Here is a 19,691-nt window from a genome sequence, read left to right on the forward strand (position 1 = left end):
TGAGCTATTTTTCCGTTCACACCAACCCATTCGACGACGCGCGACAATCCTGTCTACCTCATCTGGGGTCCTTGCATCTGCTCATGTTCTTTTTGGTTTCAATGGTGATTTCCTAATTCGCTCCGTCAACAGTTGACGGACGAGGTGAAAATCTGAGATTCATCGAGATAACTCACACATTCTATGTATGTCAAGGGCTGTGCATCGAGCGATCTCCGTCGAACGCGCCGATCTAGCTACGCTAGTATCTCCTGACATAGTCGAATGGAGGGGTTTCTCTTTTGGGAGGTGGTGGGGGGGGGGGGGGGGAGATAAATTAGCTACGCCGTGGTATCTGCTGCATATTCGAATCGAGGCGTTTCAGGGGGGGACTGGTGCAATTTCCAAAACGGGCATCCTTGCCTCAGTTGTCCAGTCCTTTCTTCGAGAGAAGAGCGTTTCGTCCATGTTCATTTAAAGGCTTCGTCCACAGTTACGGTGCCCTCCAGTCTCTGTTAATTACTATAATAGCTATACATATATATCGAACTCGGATAACAATGTTTGTCATTTTCTTGCCTCAGGCTATAATCTAATTATTGAAATAATAGGGAGGTTTCGCAATCTTTATAAGCAACATAGTACGAGGTACGAAGGTCTGTACGTAGTATCATCAAATCCTGGGCGAATCCATTTACGGGACACTCGTAAATAGGCTTTCACACTTAGTAGTACATGGACTCAGCGAACTCATCAAAGTTAGTCGTCGATAAAATACATCTATCATAATGGTTTAAGGAATTGAACCCGAGGCGGAGGACCTTGGTTGAGTTACCAAGACACTCGAGGGTGGAGCTAAAATACAGTCCAAACCCGAGCCGACAGGCGAGGGTTTGGATGAAATTTTAGCTCCATCCGAGAGTGTCTTGGTAACTCAACCAAGGTCCGAAGCCGAGGGTTCAATTTCTATTCTAAAATACCTCAAACTTAAAAAGATAGGCCACGAAAATAACTTGAATATGTGCGAATTTGGCAAATTCCATCCATCGCCGGCCCGGCCGGAGCGCCGGTAGCGCCATTGTTTACATTATGTTACGGCAACGTTATAGAAAATGAGACATGTACATTTTGTACAGCGCGCATAGGAAGTCCGCATCGGCTCGCTCAAGTGATGCTAAAATCCGCGCAAATGGGCTATTTGGAGCGTTTTTCTCGGCAAATATGTGTAGTGCTCATTAAAAAACTTAGGGTGGTTGATGCTTCCTTGACTGATTTGTGTTTGAAGCAGTGTTTTGAGAGCCTCAAACTTCTGAAGTGAGCTGAAATTCCATTGACGTGACGTGTGCATGGTTCCACATTTTAGTGCAACCCGAGGGAACTTTGGTAGAGCATCTTGGTTGCGTGTCCAAAACACTCCGTTCTCAGAACGAGGCTTATGCATTTTCCATTTAAAAGTTGACTTTACGGTACCAAGGTATTTTAGAATACATACTTAGTACTGTCCCTCATGTTAAGAATACAAACAGCATGATAACTAAACTAAACAGCGCAAAAGCAACAATAAACATACATAGTGATATCCAAGTACGTGCTGCCTCTAAGGCTCACATTGACTACAGAGAGTATCAAAGAGATAGGAACATCTGAGACAACCCCCCCCCCCGCATGAACCGCCCTCATATCGATATCGAGACATGAGTGTTTTCAATGAGTCCGGTGTAGAAGTTTGAAATGTCCCAGGATAGAATTTCCGGGGGAGCAAAGGATTCTATTATGCTCTTTAATCTCTGACCTATTGACGGTAATGTCACCGAAAGAACCATAATACCATAATCTGACAAAATACAATAGGGTGGATGGTTTTTCCCTCGGACATTTTCTACTTCTACACCGGTTAGGATGAATCTGTACCGAATGACATAAAGCGTCTAACCATAATTCAAGTCTTATTGCTTGAAGACGGACACGAATTTTATGAACATTCCATTTACATGCAATATCTCCCTCTATCTGTGCATTACTGAACTGTAATCAAAATGATTTGCGAAATTGCACATGATTACATGTACACATATAATGGCTTGAATTAGCCGAACTATAAAATATAATCGCAACGGACTTCGATTCAGAAACACACAGTAAAGCCAGGACTTTTTTTTTGAAGTGTCGCCTGTCGCAAGTGTTGAGCCGGGTAGACAGCGCCTACTAGAATAGGGGGTGAGAACTGAAGGACTCGTTCGTCCAACGAGGCAAAACCACCATTGATTTGTTAAAGACTTTCATCAGTTCATTTGCCAAAGTTTGCCCACGTCGCACCAATTACTGCGGGCAGAATTGAATCTTAGATGTGGATATGATATTTCGGACAGTCTGGCGACAAACTTGTGGAAATTAAAGTGGTCGTTGACTGCGGATTTCTAAAGATAATCGGAAAAGCTTCTCGTTGATAGGTCTGAATACTGCAACCTATGAATATTCAATGGTGGTCTTATCTCGAACTGAAATTTTACTAAGGTAAATCTAATAACACCAAACCACTTTAATAAAACCACTCTTGCCACTTTCAAGTTTTTAAAACACCGGATTTGTATCCTAACAAATCTTTCCACCCAAAACCCACCTGTTTGGCACAAAAACCATTGTTTACAACCCAAAATCAACCATTCACAGCGACTACCTCTTTTTTACACATGCCATGATGAAATTCTCATTAGGAAACTCTGAATCAAAGGAGATTTGCATTGAGCAACTTCGACCAAGGACACCTGGGCCTTCAAAAATCAAAATCTCACTGAAAATGTTTACAATAACTTGCATATGGTTCGCAAGGACACTTCGCTGGAATGGTTGCAATGAGTGATCAAGTCGCAGTTGTTTTGTCACGTTAACCCACTCACTACATTACCAGTCATTACCCAGCCTTTACCGCCATAAAATCTTTTCAACCTTCATCAAATAATTATCTTTCATAACAAATTCGCGTATCGGCCAAAATAATTCACGTTAGAATAGCCTTCTAAGGTCTCATTACGGTCACGTAAAAATCGCCACTAAGGCGAATATCTAAACGGTACATATATTGGAAAAAGATACACATGTAGCATAAATAAAACTGAATTTTATGATCAGTCATTAAGACCAGCCAGTTGCCTTAAACAACGTTAGAGAGAAACTCAAAATAGTTCGAAGTCTAAAAAGACACCCAAACAATTGTTGGAAAGCTGAAGGTGCACTAAGATTAAGGGTTGACCATAGGTACCGCCATTTTGGCTAGAACGTGCAATCAAAAGGCAATTAGAACTCCTTCAAAACGTAGTGAATGCTCATTTGAAACCCTGGACTGGAAGCTGTTCTCTGGAAAGCAATAAACAGACTCCAGCCCTTGAAATGAGCTTTCACTATGTTTTGAAAGAGCTCTAAAGACTTTAGGATTTGGAGGACTCGACAAAATGGCGATACCTATTGTCAACCCTTAAGGTGAAACTATATACTCACTCTTTATTATGTTAATGTATTAGGAACACCGGATTCAAACACCAACAAATAGGACAAGATAATGGCTGATATGAAAGAGACTGGCGGGTGATTTTATTTAAAACGCTATATGTACTGTACATGTACACAAAACCTTTCTGCACAAAATTGAAGTAAAAGCATTTGCTTGTCTTTGGCATATAACATGTTGTTCGGTGGCAACGCAAACTATTATGTTCTCCGAGTAACACTTTTACCAGTTTGTGGATATTTTGGATGAATTCTTGTTGACTGGCAACATGGAGGCACTATAGTTTCACCTTAACGAGTATTCAATCTATATCCATCCACAAGCTTGCAGTCATTCTGTAATGAGAGTCATTACAAGCGTACATAAAACCGTAATCACTTGATCATTTAGAACTTGTGACAGGGCCTACCAGGCTTCACACTCTTAAATGTTACTCACAAAATATAGGAAATAATGAATGTGACTCTCTTGCAATACAATGTTATGATAGTAATAGACTGGCTTCAAACAGCTTGCAATCTCTAGGCCTTCTGACTTCTACCATATAATAATGTTACACACATAATTATAAAAAGTTACACCGAACATAGTACAATATAAGTCGATACAAGTTTATACATGTAAATACTTGACAATACAATTTATACAATTCAATACATAAGGATATTAAGGTTATAAGGTAGCTACCCTACCTCATGCAATTACAATATCAATACAAGTTAACATGTCAATACAAGATATACCAGTCCATACCTTTGTTCACCCATGCAGTCAGCATATCAAAGGGTGTAAGTAACTCATAAGTACTATGAAAGGAATTGAGTGCAACATCCAACTTCCTATGTCATAATACCGATCTGAGAGTGTCTGGATATGTAAGCCAAGCCCCCTGTAGATATCATACGCATTGTCGTTGGATGCCATCCATCATTCAACTCAATCGGGATGAACAATGCCAATGTGTCGCCTTTGTATCAATTTCATAGTTAAAAGTAGAAAATAGATTGTAAAACTTCAGAAATCATCTAAAATTAGGGGGTGCATTTTTTACCAAAATCTGAAAGTTCTGATACTTTTTTTCAGAAGTGGTGAACATTTGGTATATCATCTCCGTGATGTGTCCCCAACCTCGGAAAGTCTACAGTTTTGCAATTCCATCTCTGAATAACGGGGAGGTGTAAGAGGTGGAGGGGGTCTGAATAATTTCAGAAGTTTTCTAAAATGTTACGGTCGTGCTTGTTTTTTGTACACCACACGATCTCTCACCATTCTCTCTCTCGAAGTCAACATAGCAGCAATTTTGAGCCCGGTGTCATTTCAAGAACGAATTCCCTACCACTTGGCTTTGAAGGTCCTGACGCACTTGAGGCTTTCGATGTCGAACCAAAGTCCGAGATACCCTGCCAGAGACTCTCTCCGACCGCTGCGCCTGTCGCGTCGGCCCAACTCGCACACATGCACTCTCGTGGTTTGAACTGGCGGGGCCGGGTGAGGCCAGGGAATAACCATAGATGTGGTTACACCGGAGCATCCGTCTCGCATACAAAGTGTTCATCGGGGTGAAGATTACTGGAAATAAACATATTAATATCAGGCACATTGTACTTCTGAAAGCGATTACTCAACACTATTTATTGTGTATGAAGTGGTTTCACGTGACGCCATCACCTTGCATGCTGGAGGGATAGACAAAAGAAAGCAAGCCCAAAAGACCATGACAGTATTTGATTTATTTAAGTCAGGCACGACAAATCATTGTCCAGCCCTCCAAGAATCTATTCGGTGGATTGTAGGCCAATACGAGAGATATTGTAGTTAGATAGTTCATTCAAACAAAGTGCATTTTTGAACCAAGAGGGGAATTGGTCCCTGTAATCAAAGACAATGAAAGAATTATTTCTACCGGCTGTGCTGTAATTTAGTATGGTCTTTACATCCTAAGAAGGACTTGCTGTAATTAGCATAATTTACGCAATGGAACTCTCTACAGAAACTATGATATCAAACATGGATATTTAGGTTATATGACATCTCGGAATATACAATATACGCGAAGATGAGTGAATTATTAATTTTAAAGCTAATTGTGTTCATTGGGATTGACCAAGAGAGTTACCTTGCTCGCTATTCTAATTCGACGATGTAACAACCTATGTCAGGCTCGTCATCAGCGGCTTCAATGCCTGGCCCATCTTCCCTCGCGTCGTCACCATGGTTCTCATCACCACGCTCCAGGCGGGACATCCTACCGACGATTGCCTTCATCAGCTTGGCGACTTGATGAGACTTGGCTATGTTGAGTTTCAAGCCTTCCAGCAGATTGACGCTGGGCTGCCAGTAGAACGGTAGGTTGCCCTTGCCGAGGTACTCCTCAAGTTGGCTGTAGATGATGTAGACCATCTCTGGCAGGCTCCTGTTTGTCTCAAGGAAGTCGTCTATGTTATGGAGGAAGACTGTCTTCAGGAGGTAGCTTGTAAGGAAGTGACTGACGAAATGTATGACGCCGTTCGTGTCTCTAATCACAACGCCACATGCCATAGGTGACCTCAGACACTTTGCTGTGATGTATGCGTCTTTGATTCTTGGATCCAAAGGTGCGATTGTGACAGGTTCTAGATGAGAGAAGGAGATCCGCAACATTCTTTCTCTGTCTTCCTCGGGTAGCAACCGTCCGTACTCACTGTCCTTGTGTGGCGGTTTCAGGACCAGCCTATACCCACTCTTCCTCAAGGTGTCCTCGTCCATTCGCCAGGTCTTCTTGATAGCATCGTCTGGCCAATCATCAACATGAAATATCGGTACTATATCCACAGAGATAAGGAGACTGGATGATATATTTTCAAGCCTTTTGATAGTCACAGGAACACTGGCCAATCCTCTTCTAACATCAGCTTGAGATAAGATGTATCCAGTCCGTTGATAAACACAAACGTCCGCCGTTACCTCACTTTCAGACTCTCCGTTCTGTAGTGCATTATCGGACCAATCCTCTTGCCAATCATCGGGCCAATCATCTACAGGTAAGGTTGTTACTATATGCTCTGAGACAATGCGTTTTGAAGGTTTATCATCGGGCCATCTAATAGTCACAGGAACACTGGCACCGCCTCCTCCAGCAACTGCCTGCAAAAGGATTTCTCCGCTTTTTTTAGACTCTTGGGCTTTTGCGCTAGATTCTAGGTTTTGGCTTGCACTCTCATGGAGTGCTTTACTTGATAAAAACCTGATCTTAATTGTTTTATTTTGTATAAACTTATATCCATGTAAGTTGTCAACCATTTCGTTTCGAGAGAAATGATTTGAAGGTACCAATCTAAGGAAGTCCATTTCATCAGGCAGCTGAACCTTCGTGCCCTCAGCCGAACTTCCGCATAACTCTAAACCCTTAATAACCTCCTTCTCCCTTACAAACCCCATGATAGTTTCTGAAACACCACCCTCGATAATATTCACGCTGCCTAGTCCCAGTACACCCGATAGTTCTGAAAGTTTGTATCTATACGCGGGTGTAGCATATTGCTCATTTAATCGCGACATGACGTAAGAGAGACTTTGTTCGGAGGAATGTCCTAATCGGTTGCTTGCTTGATAATTAAGTTTTGATTGAAAGGGGAAGCATTCATAAGCCTTCAATCCATGGATGTTGGGTCGTTTGCAGTCAAGCCCAGCGATGATAAGATATTGATAGATATCTAGGCAACCGGACTCAGCTGCTAGATGAAGCAGTCCTTTTCCATTTACGCTGCAGTTCATGTCAGCTCCAAGCTGATGAAGTTGTCTAACTGTCCGAAAATGACCACCTGAAACTGCCTTGGCAATAGGCGACCACCCACTGGCATTGGGCAAATCCAATAACTTCCGTGCATCACTGCTTCCCAAGTATTTTACGATATCGGCATGGCCACACGAAGCAGCAGAATATATAATACTCTCCGACGAAAAGTTTGATGTGGATGTATCTGCTCCACTCCTTATTAGGAGTTGGACCACTGAGAGATGACCCTTTATGATTGCATTTTGAAGTGGGGTGTTTCCTTTCAAGTCACGGATTTCTAATGACATCCCGCGTCTCAAAATACATTCAACGACCCGTCGTCGACCAAACGTTGCACCGATATTTAATATCAATCCATAACTAGAACTTCTGGAACAAGCACATTCTTTCAACAAAACATCTACAATTTCAACATAACCCCGTCTAGCTGCGCAAACAATCGGAGTGTCGTTTTCATAGTTACTGACTTCAATAATTGCATCCGCTTTAACTAATAGATCCACCACATCCTTATGTCCTTCAGTCGAGGCGATGATGATTGGAGTATTCCCGCCATTGCCTTTACATTCTATATCCGCCCCCGCTTTAATCAATAGATCCACCACCTCTTGGTGTCCATTAGTCGAGGCGATGATGATTGGAGTATTCCCCCCATTGTCTATACATTCTATATTCGCCCCCGCTTTAATCAATAGATCCACCACCTCTTGGTGTCCATTAGTCGAGGCGATGATGATTGGAGTATTCCCCCCATTGTCTATACATTCTATATTCGCCCCCGCTTTAATCAATAGATCCACCACCTCTTTGTGTCCTTCAATCGAAACACAACCAAACGGGTTCTTCCCTCATTGTTGGTATGTTCTATATTCGCCCCCGCTTTAATCAATAGATCCACCACCTCCTTGTGTCCTTTAATCGAGGAGATGACGATTGGAGTATGCCCGTCATTGTCTTTACATTCTATATTCGCCCCCGCTTTAATCAATAGATCCACCACCTCCTTGTGTCCTTTAATCGAGGAGATGATGATTGGAGTATTCCCGCCAATGCTTTTACATTCTATATTCGCCCCCGCTTTAATCAATAGATCCACCACCTCTTGGTGTCCTTTAATCGAGGCGAAGATGATTGGAGTATTCCCACCATTGTCTTTCCATTCTATATTCGCCCCCGCTTTAATCAACAGATCCACCACCTCTTGGTGTCCTTTAATCGAGGCGAAGATGATTGGAGTATTCCCGCCATTGTCTTTACATTCTATATTCGTCCCCGCTTTAATCAATAGATCCACCACCTCTTGGTGTCCATTAATCGAGGCGATGATGATTGGAGTATTCCCGCCATTGTCTTTACATTCTATATTCGCCCCCGCTTTAATCAATAGATCCACCACCTCTTGGTGTCCTTTAATCGAGGCGAAGATGATTGGAGTATTCCCACCATTGTCTTTCCATTCTATATTCGCCCCCGCTTTAATCAATAGATCCACCACCTCTTGGTGTCCATTAGTCGAGGCGATGATGATTGGAGTATTCCCCCCATTGTCTATACATTCTATATTCGCCCCCGCTTTAATCAATAGATCCACCACCTCTTTGTGTCCTTCAATCGAAACACAACCAAACGGAGTTCTTCCCTCATTGTTGGTATGTTCTATATTCGCCCCCGCTTTAATCAATAGATCCACCACCTCTTGGTGTCCTTCAATCGAGGCGAAGATGATTGGAGTATTCCCACCATTGTCTTTCCATTCTATATTCGCCCCCGCTTTAATCAATAGATCCACCACCTCTTGGTGTCCTTTAATCGAGGAGATGATGATTGGAGTATTCCCGCCAATGCCTTTACATTCTATATTCGCCCCCGCTTTAATCAACATATCCACCACCTCTTGGTGTCCATTAATCGAGGCGATGATGATTGGAGTATCTCCGTCATTGTCTATACATTCTATATTCGCCCCCGCTTTAATCAATAGATCCACCACCTCTTGGTGTCCATTAGTCGAGGCGATGATGATTGGAGTATCCCCGTCATTGTCTTTACATTCTATATTCGCCCCCGCTTTAATCAATAGATCCACCACCTCTTGGTGTCCTTTAATCGAGGCGATGATGATTGGAGTATTCCTGCGATTGTCTTTACATTCTATATCCGCCCCCGCTTTAATCAATAGATCCACCACCTCTTTGTTTCCTATAGCCGAGGCGAAGATTAGGATATCCATGTAATTTTTGTACTTTATATGTACTCCAGTTCACAGAATGACAGGAGGAATCTGATTAGCAAAAAATAACCGAATGCTGCTGCATCGAACGGAGCAAGTTGGAGCCGTGTGGCTGGCATCGTGGACTGTTCTTGGGAGCTGGAAATCAAACATTTCCATAATACAGTGCGTATCAAAAAAAGGTAATCCAAATTCATGGAGTAAATATGCCAATACTATTTAGTTTAACAATATGGTTTACATGTGGTTTACTAATGAAGAGGAGATCCTCAGCTTTCCAATAATACCATTCCTCCAAAAATGTCCAAGTTTGGAGAATTGAAATAAACGATTACAAACTGATCTCACACTAGGTCACTTTTTCCTTTGGGGATACATGAAAAAAAAAAGGTGTTTGCGACTCCTCCCCGTGATCTTAATGACTTGGAGGGCCGAATTCAACACGAAGTGGATGTTTTACGCAGGAATCGCGCAGTGATCAGACAAGCAGTTCAGGGCATGCTCTATCGCTGTGAACTTTATGTTGCAAGAGGCGGAGGGCATGTTGAAAGTGTGGGTGCATAAAATACAAGATTAGAAGATCTCTGAATAAAGCCAAATAATTCCTGAGAAAATCGTGTTCGTTTTAATCTTTTTAAGTTGGTAAACGTACAATTTGAACGTATTCATTCAACTTGCACTGATTACACAAACTTGGAAATTTTCGATTTGAACTCTTCATTTTCAATTACAATTTACTCGGTCATGCGAGACCGTAATTATGCAAGAATGGTATCAATGGAAATCTGAGGATATCCTCTTCAATAGTAGACCACATGTAGCTTCTGAAACTAAATAGCCTTGGAATATTAACCCCTTGACTTTGGATTACCTTTTGTTGATACGCACTGTATAATGCAGTGCATTCTCGGAGTTGAAGCATAGAATTGCGATGATATAATATGTTGCCATCTGCTTAAGACAGTACAATCAACAAGTCCAATTAATTTAATATAATCGTGCAAAAAACGTAGAGTTAAAAGAATCTCTCGTCCGCGAGAAAAAATAGTAACAGCTCCACAAACGAGAGATTTAGATTGGTGAAAGCCGCGATTTAAAGCACATGCGACGGTTATCACTTGTTTGGGCCAGTGCTTTACCAGGCGATTACAAGTTTGCCTGCAATGAAACACGAGATCTTAATGTCGCACAGATCAAGATAAAAAATTGAGACCGCTGCCTCGAAAATGAGGCCCAGTGTAAAATCATTTGTCTTAATGAACTATTTCACGCAGAAGCAGTGAGATAAGTCTAACCTTGGAAGAGTCAAGGCTAATCAAATTACAAAAGCCCCCTATATTCAAAACTGAGTATTACCTCACCAATAGCTTGTTTTAAAAGTTTTCGTCTCTAATCAATGCTTGGTATTACATAATACATATAAATCAACACTGCGTTACAGTCGAATGTGTTAGAATCAGTTATATCATACTGTTTTAGTGTCAACCAATCGAATGAAGTCTCTTAGGAATGATGGCTTTTACAATGAAAAAATTAATAAACTCTATCGAAGCCACTTCATATCATGCAGTCACGTGACGGGCGTACCTGACGCCTCAATGCCAATGCTTTCGCTTTCATATACCAGGTACGTAGGAGCTGGGCCTGGGAGCGCAGGTCGGAAAGAAAAACGGTCCGGAACTCCGAAGTAAAATTCGCGCAACAAGAGTGCGTTTTTAGACTGAGGAGGCACACAGAAATGCTCAGGTTGTTGCAGTCGCTCACTACTTTGGCAATTATTACTTTTTTTTCCAGTCTACTTCAGCAACCGCGGCCTCATCGTTCGTATCTCACATGCTTATATGCATGCCTTGGTGGACGGTAATCAGAAGTGCCGATGCCATTTTATGACTGAGAGCGCGCGATATGAAACGAAACATTGCTAAATTGTTCAAGCTATCTTTATGCTTCTTGTGCTATACAGTGCCAACCATGATAATCACCAATGAATGAGATGTACGTACCACGGTCTAATTAAAGCTGGTACGCACCCGCTGAAAATCACGGGAATTAGTTGTTAATTAGGTCGATCACTTGCTCACGAACACAATGGCCTTCAAAGGCGTTGAAATAAACATTAGCTTGTTTACAGGTATGTCCTTGCAAACCAACCCAACCTCTTCTATCCCAATACCGACTCGTGACCAGAATCCCGGCGAATACATGGTCTAGGCCTGCTATGTATCGCTATGCACTATAGAACGGAACAAGCTCGCGGAGATTTGAAATTGGTTTGTTGGAAGGGGCGATATGCGTTTTAGAAAGCGAACTTCAACTTGCCAAGCTACGATATAGTTTGTCAATGCCTATATTGTCCCTTTTTTGTTTAAATTCAGTACATGTTTATTGACTTTAGGACAACCAATTGGATATGACTTAGTAGAAATGTATTCCTCCAAAGTTTCGGCCACGAATGTAATTGTTTGATTGGGAATAACATGTAAGGTTCTCTAAGGGGTCAGGAAAAGTAAAGAGAAGAATATTACCTTCAGATCCTATTTGAATCCTCGTGCTCGGGGTAATCAGTATCGTTCCAGTGACAGCAGCTATATGAGGAGGAAGTACAGTCTTGAGTTCTTGGATTCCACCTGGAACTTTAAATAAGAAACACAATAACCACACAAATATGTGGTATTCAAGGTGTTTGGTTGGGAGAAGACAAGCCTAGGCTCCATTTACTGCTCTTTGCAGATGATATTGTACTAATGGCTGATGATAAGAATAGTCTACAAGCTTTACTAAAGATCCTTGAGAGACATAATAAAAAGTGGGGTTTGAAGGTAAATAGAAGTAAAACAAAGATTATGGTCTTTAGGAAGGGGGGTAGGTAAGCAGCTGACAAACGATGGTTTTATGAGGGGCGTGAGTTAGAGGTTGTCAACGAATATGTCTATCTAGGTGCTAAGTTTACATCAGGCTTGTCGGAAAATAGTATGGTGAGCCAAAGAGCAGAAAAGGGCAAGAGAGCTATGACCATTCTTTTCAGTACTTTGTATAGATTTGGTACATTATCAAACAATGTGTTCTTTTGTATGGTAGTGAACTGTGGGGGCATAAAGAGTTTGAGTGTATTGAGAGGGTCCAGTACAGTTGTAAGCGCTATTTGAAGGTACCGCTACATGCCCATAACCTAGCAGTGATGGGTGACTGCGGCAGGCGAAAGCTGGTCAGTGATTCTCAAGTTCGCTGTCTTATGTACTGGTTAAAATTGTTAGAAATGCCAAGGTCGAGATACTCTAAAATGAAGTATAAACGATTGGTCTGTGATTTTCACATTGGTAAAGCCAACTGGGCTTCTGCAGTATGTAATATGTTATCTGTTTTAGGTTTTCAGTTTGCTTGGTTAAATCAGGGGGTAGGGAATGCGGGTAATTTTGTTTCTCTTTTTAAGCAAAGGGTAAGGGATTGTGCTCTGCAGACGTGGAACAGTGAGCTTGAGCAGTCAGCCTCACTGATCCACTACAAATTGTAAAAATCAATTTTTGAACCAGAAAGGTTCTTAAATGTGCTATTTCTTAGTAAGTTTAGGCATGCCTTTTCTAGTTTTCGTTGCGGGGCTTTCTTTGATAGATATGGTGGTGAAGTCTTTGATTGTATATTCTGTGACCTGAATGAAAGAGACGATGATTTCCATTTTTTAAATATATGTACTTTTCACGCTGAATTGAGAAACGAATTATTACCATTTTTAGAACTGAATTTAGCATCCTTTATAAACGAAATGAATTCCAAATCCACTTTGACCATTAGAAATGTTTCAAACTTTCTATTCAAAGCTAAGGAAAAAAGAGAGAAGTTTATATTACCACATGTACTATAGTCAGTGTATGTCCGCTATGTTTGTATTTTGATTGTTTAATATATGTAATTTTTGTACGGGCCGGAGGCCTTATATGAAATAAAGTACGTATATATATTATATACATATGTATATCATATTCCAAAGTTGGTCTTTAATTCTGCTGGATCGTCCGCAGAGATCTTATTGGCATACTCAGTATCAATATCAAAATGCATCATCAAAATGCTAATGAGGCTGAAACTCCGCCTCACACGAACTGTCTCCGAAATCTGGTGACTACTCTTAACAACTAAAGCTACGTACGTCCACCGGAACTTTTGTTCCGTAGCCGGTAACTTTATTTGCCAAACTAGTTCCATAAAGATATTGTAAAACCGGGTCGAGCGTTAAGGCTTCACCAAACTATGAGACAGGGACAATGTCACATCCAAGTCTGGCAAACCAGAGCTGTCTCAGAGGGGCTTGGCTAATAGTTCAGGGTCTTGGGCAGGGGGCAAAATGACAATGGTACGTCCCGTTGACATAAGGATACCGAGTACAGGGCTGACAATATGAATCAGGATGAAACAACTACTCTAAGCTATCACAAAAGGCTAAAATACTTCTCATATAAATCATAAGCTTTATTCCCACCTCATAACAGTGGCAATAAATGTGGTAAAATGGTTTACAGACATGGGATGATAGTCATATTTACAGAGATTGAATTTATACCAAATGATTGATGGCAGGATACAAGCTCATATCTATGTCCTCACCACCCATCAAACGAGTCAAAAAATCGAGAAGTTCCTGGAGGAAAGCAACCAACTCTTCTAGTAAGTTCTATAAAGGTGCCAATCACCGCCATGTCATCAGGATAAATGTGCCCACTTGGTGCTTCATACAGAGGCATTTTGGTTTTGAGTAACTTTGTCTTTGTACTGATTATAACCTTGTTGGGTACACCTCAACCAACCTTTCAAAATAATTATAAAATTGCTCTTACCTAAATTTGCTGTGCGTAGTAGATGTTCAGTTTCAAAGCTGTAGTGATAACCCTGACCCTTATCAAAAAGGATGGGAATGTCTCTCAGTCTAACTTTATACACTTGGAGTCAACAGGCAATTGCTCAGCTCAGCATACATAAAAGTTTGCTGTATCAAAACAGCGAAATGACAAAATGGCGAAATGACGAAACGAAATGATCAATGAGTTGTGCCTGTATCCACAAAGTAGAATACATCGAGTCAACCTCGATACATAGTGTGTATGACTCCTGGGGACGAGGTTAGAATACTGTGACTCATGGACTGGTAAAGATTCGCTGAATCTGCGCAGGGAACCGGGACCACTCATGCACTGCCATCACAATGGTGCGGTTAATATTTTATAGGAAGTGACTACTTGGCAAGCCCGACTTACCAAACAGCGACTTTTTCTTGTCCTGAATGGAGAGCCGAACTCATTAATATTAAAGTAAAGTCTCCAGCTCGCCAAACAGGGAAGATTTTTTACCTGTTTGGCAAGCCCGGCTGGCCGAACAGGGTGGCTTTTAGTGCTGTTTGGCAAGCGGCTCTCCAAACAGGACAAAAAAAGATGCCTGTTCGGCGAGCGGCTTGCCAAATAGACCCGGCCTATTTTATAATTTTGTTTTCCTTCGATTTCCGAGGCCAGGAGCAATCGCCTGAGCCTGTTAGTGTTAAACTCAGATGGCCTATGCCTATCAGCCTACTATAGGCCCTCATGAATGAATTTTTAGGATTCCGCATTCCCATTGTGATTTTTTTTCCTTCAGGTAAAATTATGTTGCATTGTTAAATAGAGTTGTATTATTGTAATTTTTGCCTCACTTGCTATTAAGCCTATGTGGCCATAGTCATTTCAAAGATTATATCTTAATAAAGTTCAAGTTTAGTTTTGTATCTTTGGCTTATTTCTATCTATCCACCCAATTTATTACACCCATTAGAAAGGGGATGGAACCACAGCCAAGGCTATTGGTTGCTTAGTTTTATATTCTCGGTCAGCTATCGGTACTGGGCCAACACCAAGCTCCATTCATGCCCCAGGAGTCCTGTCAGGGCCGTGAGAGAGAGAAGTTCAGGCGAAGCATAGGGACCTACATGCAGGAATATGGGAAATATCCCCAGAGGATTGTAATACTTGGCTATATTTTAAAATGACCCATATTCATTTCGGTTCTCGAAGCCGAACCCTAGTGGCGGTTTGGGAACCAAAATGATGTCTGCCTATTAGGCAGCCAGTCGGAGCATGTGGAGCCGGTGGAGTAAACCGAAAATGTTGTACAGTTTGGTACCAGCAGCACCAACCAACCCCCTTCCCAACGCAGAGTGCCGTTTTCAAAATGTTCTACCGGTATATCTCTTGAGAATAAAAAAGGAAAATAAAAGATAAAAGCAAAGAATGAAAATTAAAAGAAGAAACCCCTTGGCTGGGCAGGAGTTGAACCTGGAACACTGCGCGTGACTGCGCATCGCTCTACCGTTTGCGCTATTGTGACACTTGAAATTGACACTTTCAGTGGGTGGCCACTTCCTTGACGTCATATTCCCTGTATGGATTCAGCGAATCTCTACAGCACATTCCAGGTACAACTAATCGCTCATTTCGTTTCGTCATACTGTTTTGATACAGCCATAAAAGTTAGTGCATGGGAATAGCACATGTATGTGAAGGAGCTCCTGTGGCTCATTTTGCCGAGGTTTGCATTTTACTGAGAGACTGTGGGGTGTCTGCTCATGCAAGAGGGATGAACTACCTCAAATGCTAAGTCGTGCTAGCATTCTGCTCGATTTCAGACTGAAAAGCCCTTCTATAAAGAATCTACGGGGACCACGCGCATGGGCTGCAGTTCCCCCTCGTCGTTGGAAACAAAACAAAGTTTCCAAACATGAACCACAGTGATATGATATCTATGACGTCTTAGAGAGAACGAAAATAAAGTGTTGAAACTTGACGCAATGTTCCAGGAACCGCCGATAGGCGGCAGCACACGACGAAAGCTTTTGACGGAACACTTTTGTAATACTTTGATACAGATTTGCCTGGTCATTATTTGGGACCTCCAGTCATCTATGATACGGTCACCCTCTTTAGGTTCTACCGCATGGAATGCCTTGGAAATATTATAAAATGGTAGGAAATGATGAAAAGCATTAATCCGAGAAAAAAGGATTTAATCGAAATGTCTGAAGACCCATGACGTCACGAAAAAAGTGAAGTTATATATTATAGGATATCTTCCACATTCGCCTAATTCACTTTCGCCTAATCCACATTCGCCTAAACCATTTCGCCTAAACCTTTTTCACCTAATCCACATTCGCCTAATTCCATTTTCGTCTCATTCCTTTTTCGCCTAATCAACATTCGCCTAATTCCATTTTCGCCTAATTCCTTATCATGAGTAAGAGTATTCCATAACCCAAGCTAAGATCATTGACCATAAGAGATGGCATTTTGGAATGACCCATTTTATGTGCCACAGGGGGGTTAGGTATATGCCAAAATTAGGCGAAAAAGGATTAGGCGAGAAAGTAATTACGCGAAAGGGAAATTAGGCGAATGTGGATTAGGCTAAAGTGGAATAGGCGAATGTGGAAGTTTTTAGGCGAATGTGGCATAAACCTATCACAGCACGAGCACGATTTGATGACGTTGTTTTGTTTGACGTCACGATAAAAGTGAAGTTATATATAGCACGAGCAGGATTTGATGATGTTGTTTTGTTAGACTGATATACCTGTCTCTGAAGTTCGGAGGACCTTAGCCTGTATAACAGGCTATTGTTTTGTGCCCTGGCACAGTTTGATGATGACGTATGTGCTGCCTGCACATGTATGACATGCTGGTTCTGCCAGGCCTAACTTTCGCTTTATTTGTAAGTCAAGACTACTCATGAAGTGTATATAGGCCTATATGAAATGGCAATAATAAGGAATACCCCCCCCCCCCCCGTGTTTATGGCGTCGTCTTCATGATTTCAGGCCTATGATTAGCTTTTATAGCCACCTCCTCTCCCGCCTGCGGATGCGTTGTGTACCCTACTGCCACTGTGCAGTGCATTGTGTGCATGCAGCTTTTTGCAGCGAGTGTGTAACTAGGCCATACCTTAGCTACATCACATGCATGATCAGGCTATGCAAGTGTGCAGGTACAGTCTGTCATCTGGACACGACCATTGCCTCGTGGTACACATATCACATCTTTCTTGTGGCCAGCAGCGTGACTGTCAGCATGGTCAGTCCTACTATTTCATCTAGGCCTAGGGTAGTACCGTAGGCCAATGCAGGCTTGAAATTCCACTTCCACTCCCATCTGCAGCCGGTGGGCTGTGTCTGGTGTCCTCCAACTGTGGCAGCCATTTCCGTGATGGATGTGCTTTGTACTAGTCTACAGATTCCCAGGAAATGGTGACAATCAAGCAAACATCAACACAAGGAAACACTTTGAACACCAGCAGTGGCATACCATGAACGCACGAGACCACCTTACCAACACTCGAACCATCTACACTAACTGCAGGATTGTTTTCAACCGCATGCGTCAGAGGTACCGAAGCCTCATATGGGAGAACCTAGGACACAGTCAGCCGTAATCATACCCAGTTTATGTCAGTACAAACAATATCCCATCATTTATTTCTGGCTTCTTCATCACTAGGTAAGAGGATGCATTCCCTTTTTGGGTAATGCTTCCTCTCACCACCAAACATCTCCATTTCCAACAATCATTTCTCTTACAGCAACATCATAAAGTATTTCATTGTTACAATGACCCATATCTTCCATCTGCAGCGGTACATTGTAATCTCATGTATCTAAATGCATGACATACAATTCTTGCAACAATACACACAGTACATGAGGTCATTATCTTTCCATTATTGTCAGTGGCATGGAGGTGGGGTTCTGGCATTCAAATTCAATCAATCAATCAATCAATCAATACGGAGTCTTGTATAGCGCCAGATCCACCATGGAAATGGTGCTCAAGGCGCTGTTAAAAAGTTCACAAATGTCTACAAAAACAGGTGTCCCTTTAGTCTCTTTTTGAAAATGTCCACAGACTCTGATTCCCTGATGTTCCTTGGAAGTTCATTCCAGAGTCTGGGTGCACTGACACTAAAGGCCTTGTCACAACCACAACGTTTGGATACAGGCACGGCCAACAGCAATTGTTCAGCTGAACGAAGTGACCGCCCTGGCTTGTACACAGTCAGAAGATCTCTGATGTAGCTGGGAGCCTGGCCATTATTAAAGGCCCTGAAATTCAGCAGCAGAACCTTGAAAACCAGACGGGACGGCACATGCAGCCAATGTAAGTCACGGAGAACCGGAGTGATGTGTTTACGTCTCCGTGTCCATGTCACAATCCGTGCAGCAGTGTTCTGAATTAACTAGAGCTTTCTCATCTGTGCCTGTGGTAATCCCTGAAGCAATGAATTTGCGTAGTCCAAGCGGGCGGTAACAAATGAGTGCACACGCTTTTCGGCAGATTTCTTATCAAGAAATTGCCGAATCCGTCCAATGTTTCTGATGTGATAGTTGGCCGATTTACAGACATTCTTAACATGTGAAGCCATTTACACAGTGGAATCTAGCACAGCACTAATATTCCGTACATGAGATTCCTTATCACACTTACTATCATTTCTCAACTGACTACATGCTCATCTGAAAGGCAAGTCATGAAATGGATGCCAGCAAACAATTCTTTTCAACATCTACAGTTCAATTATAAACCAATAACTTTTCCTTTGGCTTCAGAATAACAGGTCTCATTACTGAAGGCACACGGTTAAGCACATCATACATACATTACATTATCTATACAGATATCTTATCACCCCTGTAACTCCCCTTCTAGTGGCAACACATCGCATCAAACCCTGGTTCCGAAAACTCTGGGTCGGCTCGACTCTGGAATGGTGAAATCTGAGCGACTCCAACAGGCAGACAGTGCATTGAAAAATTCCAAAAAACTATTCAAAACCGAGCTACTTACTCTCAAGTTAGGCCTACTCCTCATGTATCCATTGTTCTCCAAATCTGATCACAAATAGTCCATGAGTCAATAAAAACGCACAAAAATTCCAACCACCCTACGAGCACCACTGGTGAGTGGTGGTGTGACAAAATGGCGAAAAGCTTTTTCATCCTGTAAGATCCGACGAGAACACAGCCCACCGATTCCTGGTAACCCATATACCTGGTATTATATGCCAAATACATGTGGCTATTCCCTGTATGGATTCAGCGAATCTCTACAGCACATTCCAGGTACAACTAATCGCTCATTTCGTTTCGTCATACTGTTTTGATACAGCCATAAAAGTTAGTGCATGGGAATAGCACA

The 19,691-nt window shown here is 42.0% G+C and overlaps 2 protein-coding genes across 2 annotated transcripts; both read right to left on the minus strand.

Moving 5' to 3' along the window:
• Window positions 1–550: 550 nt before the first annotated feature.
• Window positions 551–8,049, minus strand: LOC135501907 (uncharacterized). The gene is made up of 2 exons (XM_064794334.1): window positions 5,601–8,049; window positions 551–5,053 (listed from the first exon to the last, which is right to left on the minus strand). The coding sequence occupies exon 1, from the start codon at window positions 7,544–7,546 to the stop codon at window positions 5,609–5,611; it is 1,938 nt and encodes a 645-aa protein (XP_064650404.1). The 5' UTR covers window positions 7,547–8,049; the 3' UTR covers window positions 551–5,053; window positions 5,601–5,608.
• On the minus strand, window positions 8,047–19,514 carry LOC135501910 (ankyrin repeat domain-containing protein 50-like). The gene is made up of 3 exons (XM_064794342.1): window positions 19,341–19,514; window positions 12,015–12,122; window positions 8,047–9,627 (listed from the first exon to the last, which is right to left on the minus strand). Exon 3 carries the CDS (start codon window positions 9,487–9,489, stop codon window positions 8,047–8,049), a length of 1,443 nt encoding a protein of 480 aa, XP_064650412.1. The 5' UTR covers window positions 9,490–9,627; window positions 12,015–12,122; window positions 19,341–19,514.
• Between the last annotated feature and the right edge of the window lie 177 nt (window positions 19,515–19,691).

The sequence above is a fragment of the Lineus longissimus genome, chromosome 17 (genome assembly GCF_910592395.1).
Source record: "Lineus longissimus chromosome 17, tnLinLong1.2, whole genome shotgun sequence".
Taxonomy (NCBI): domain Eukaryota; kingdom Metazoa; phylum Nemertea; class Pilidiophora; order Heteronemertea; family Lineidae; genus Lineus; species Lineus longissimus.

Coding starts and splice junctions, on each gene's coding strand:
- LOC135501910 (XM_064794342.1), bottom strand. CDS start 9,489: ATGGATATCCTAATCTTCGCCTCGGCTATAGGAAACAAAGAGGTGGTG.
- LOC135501907 (XM_064794334.1), bottom strand. CDS start 7,546: ATGTCATTAGAAATCCGTGACTTGAAAGGAAACACCCCACTTCAAAAT.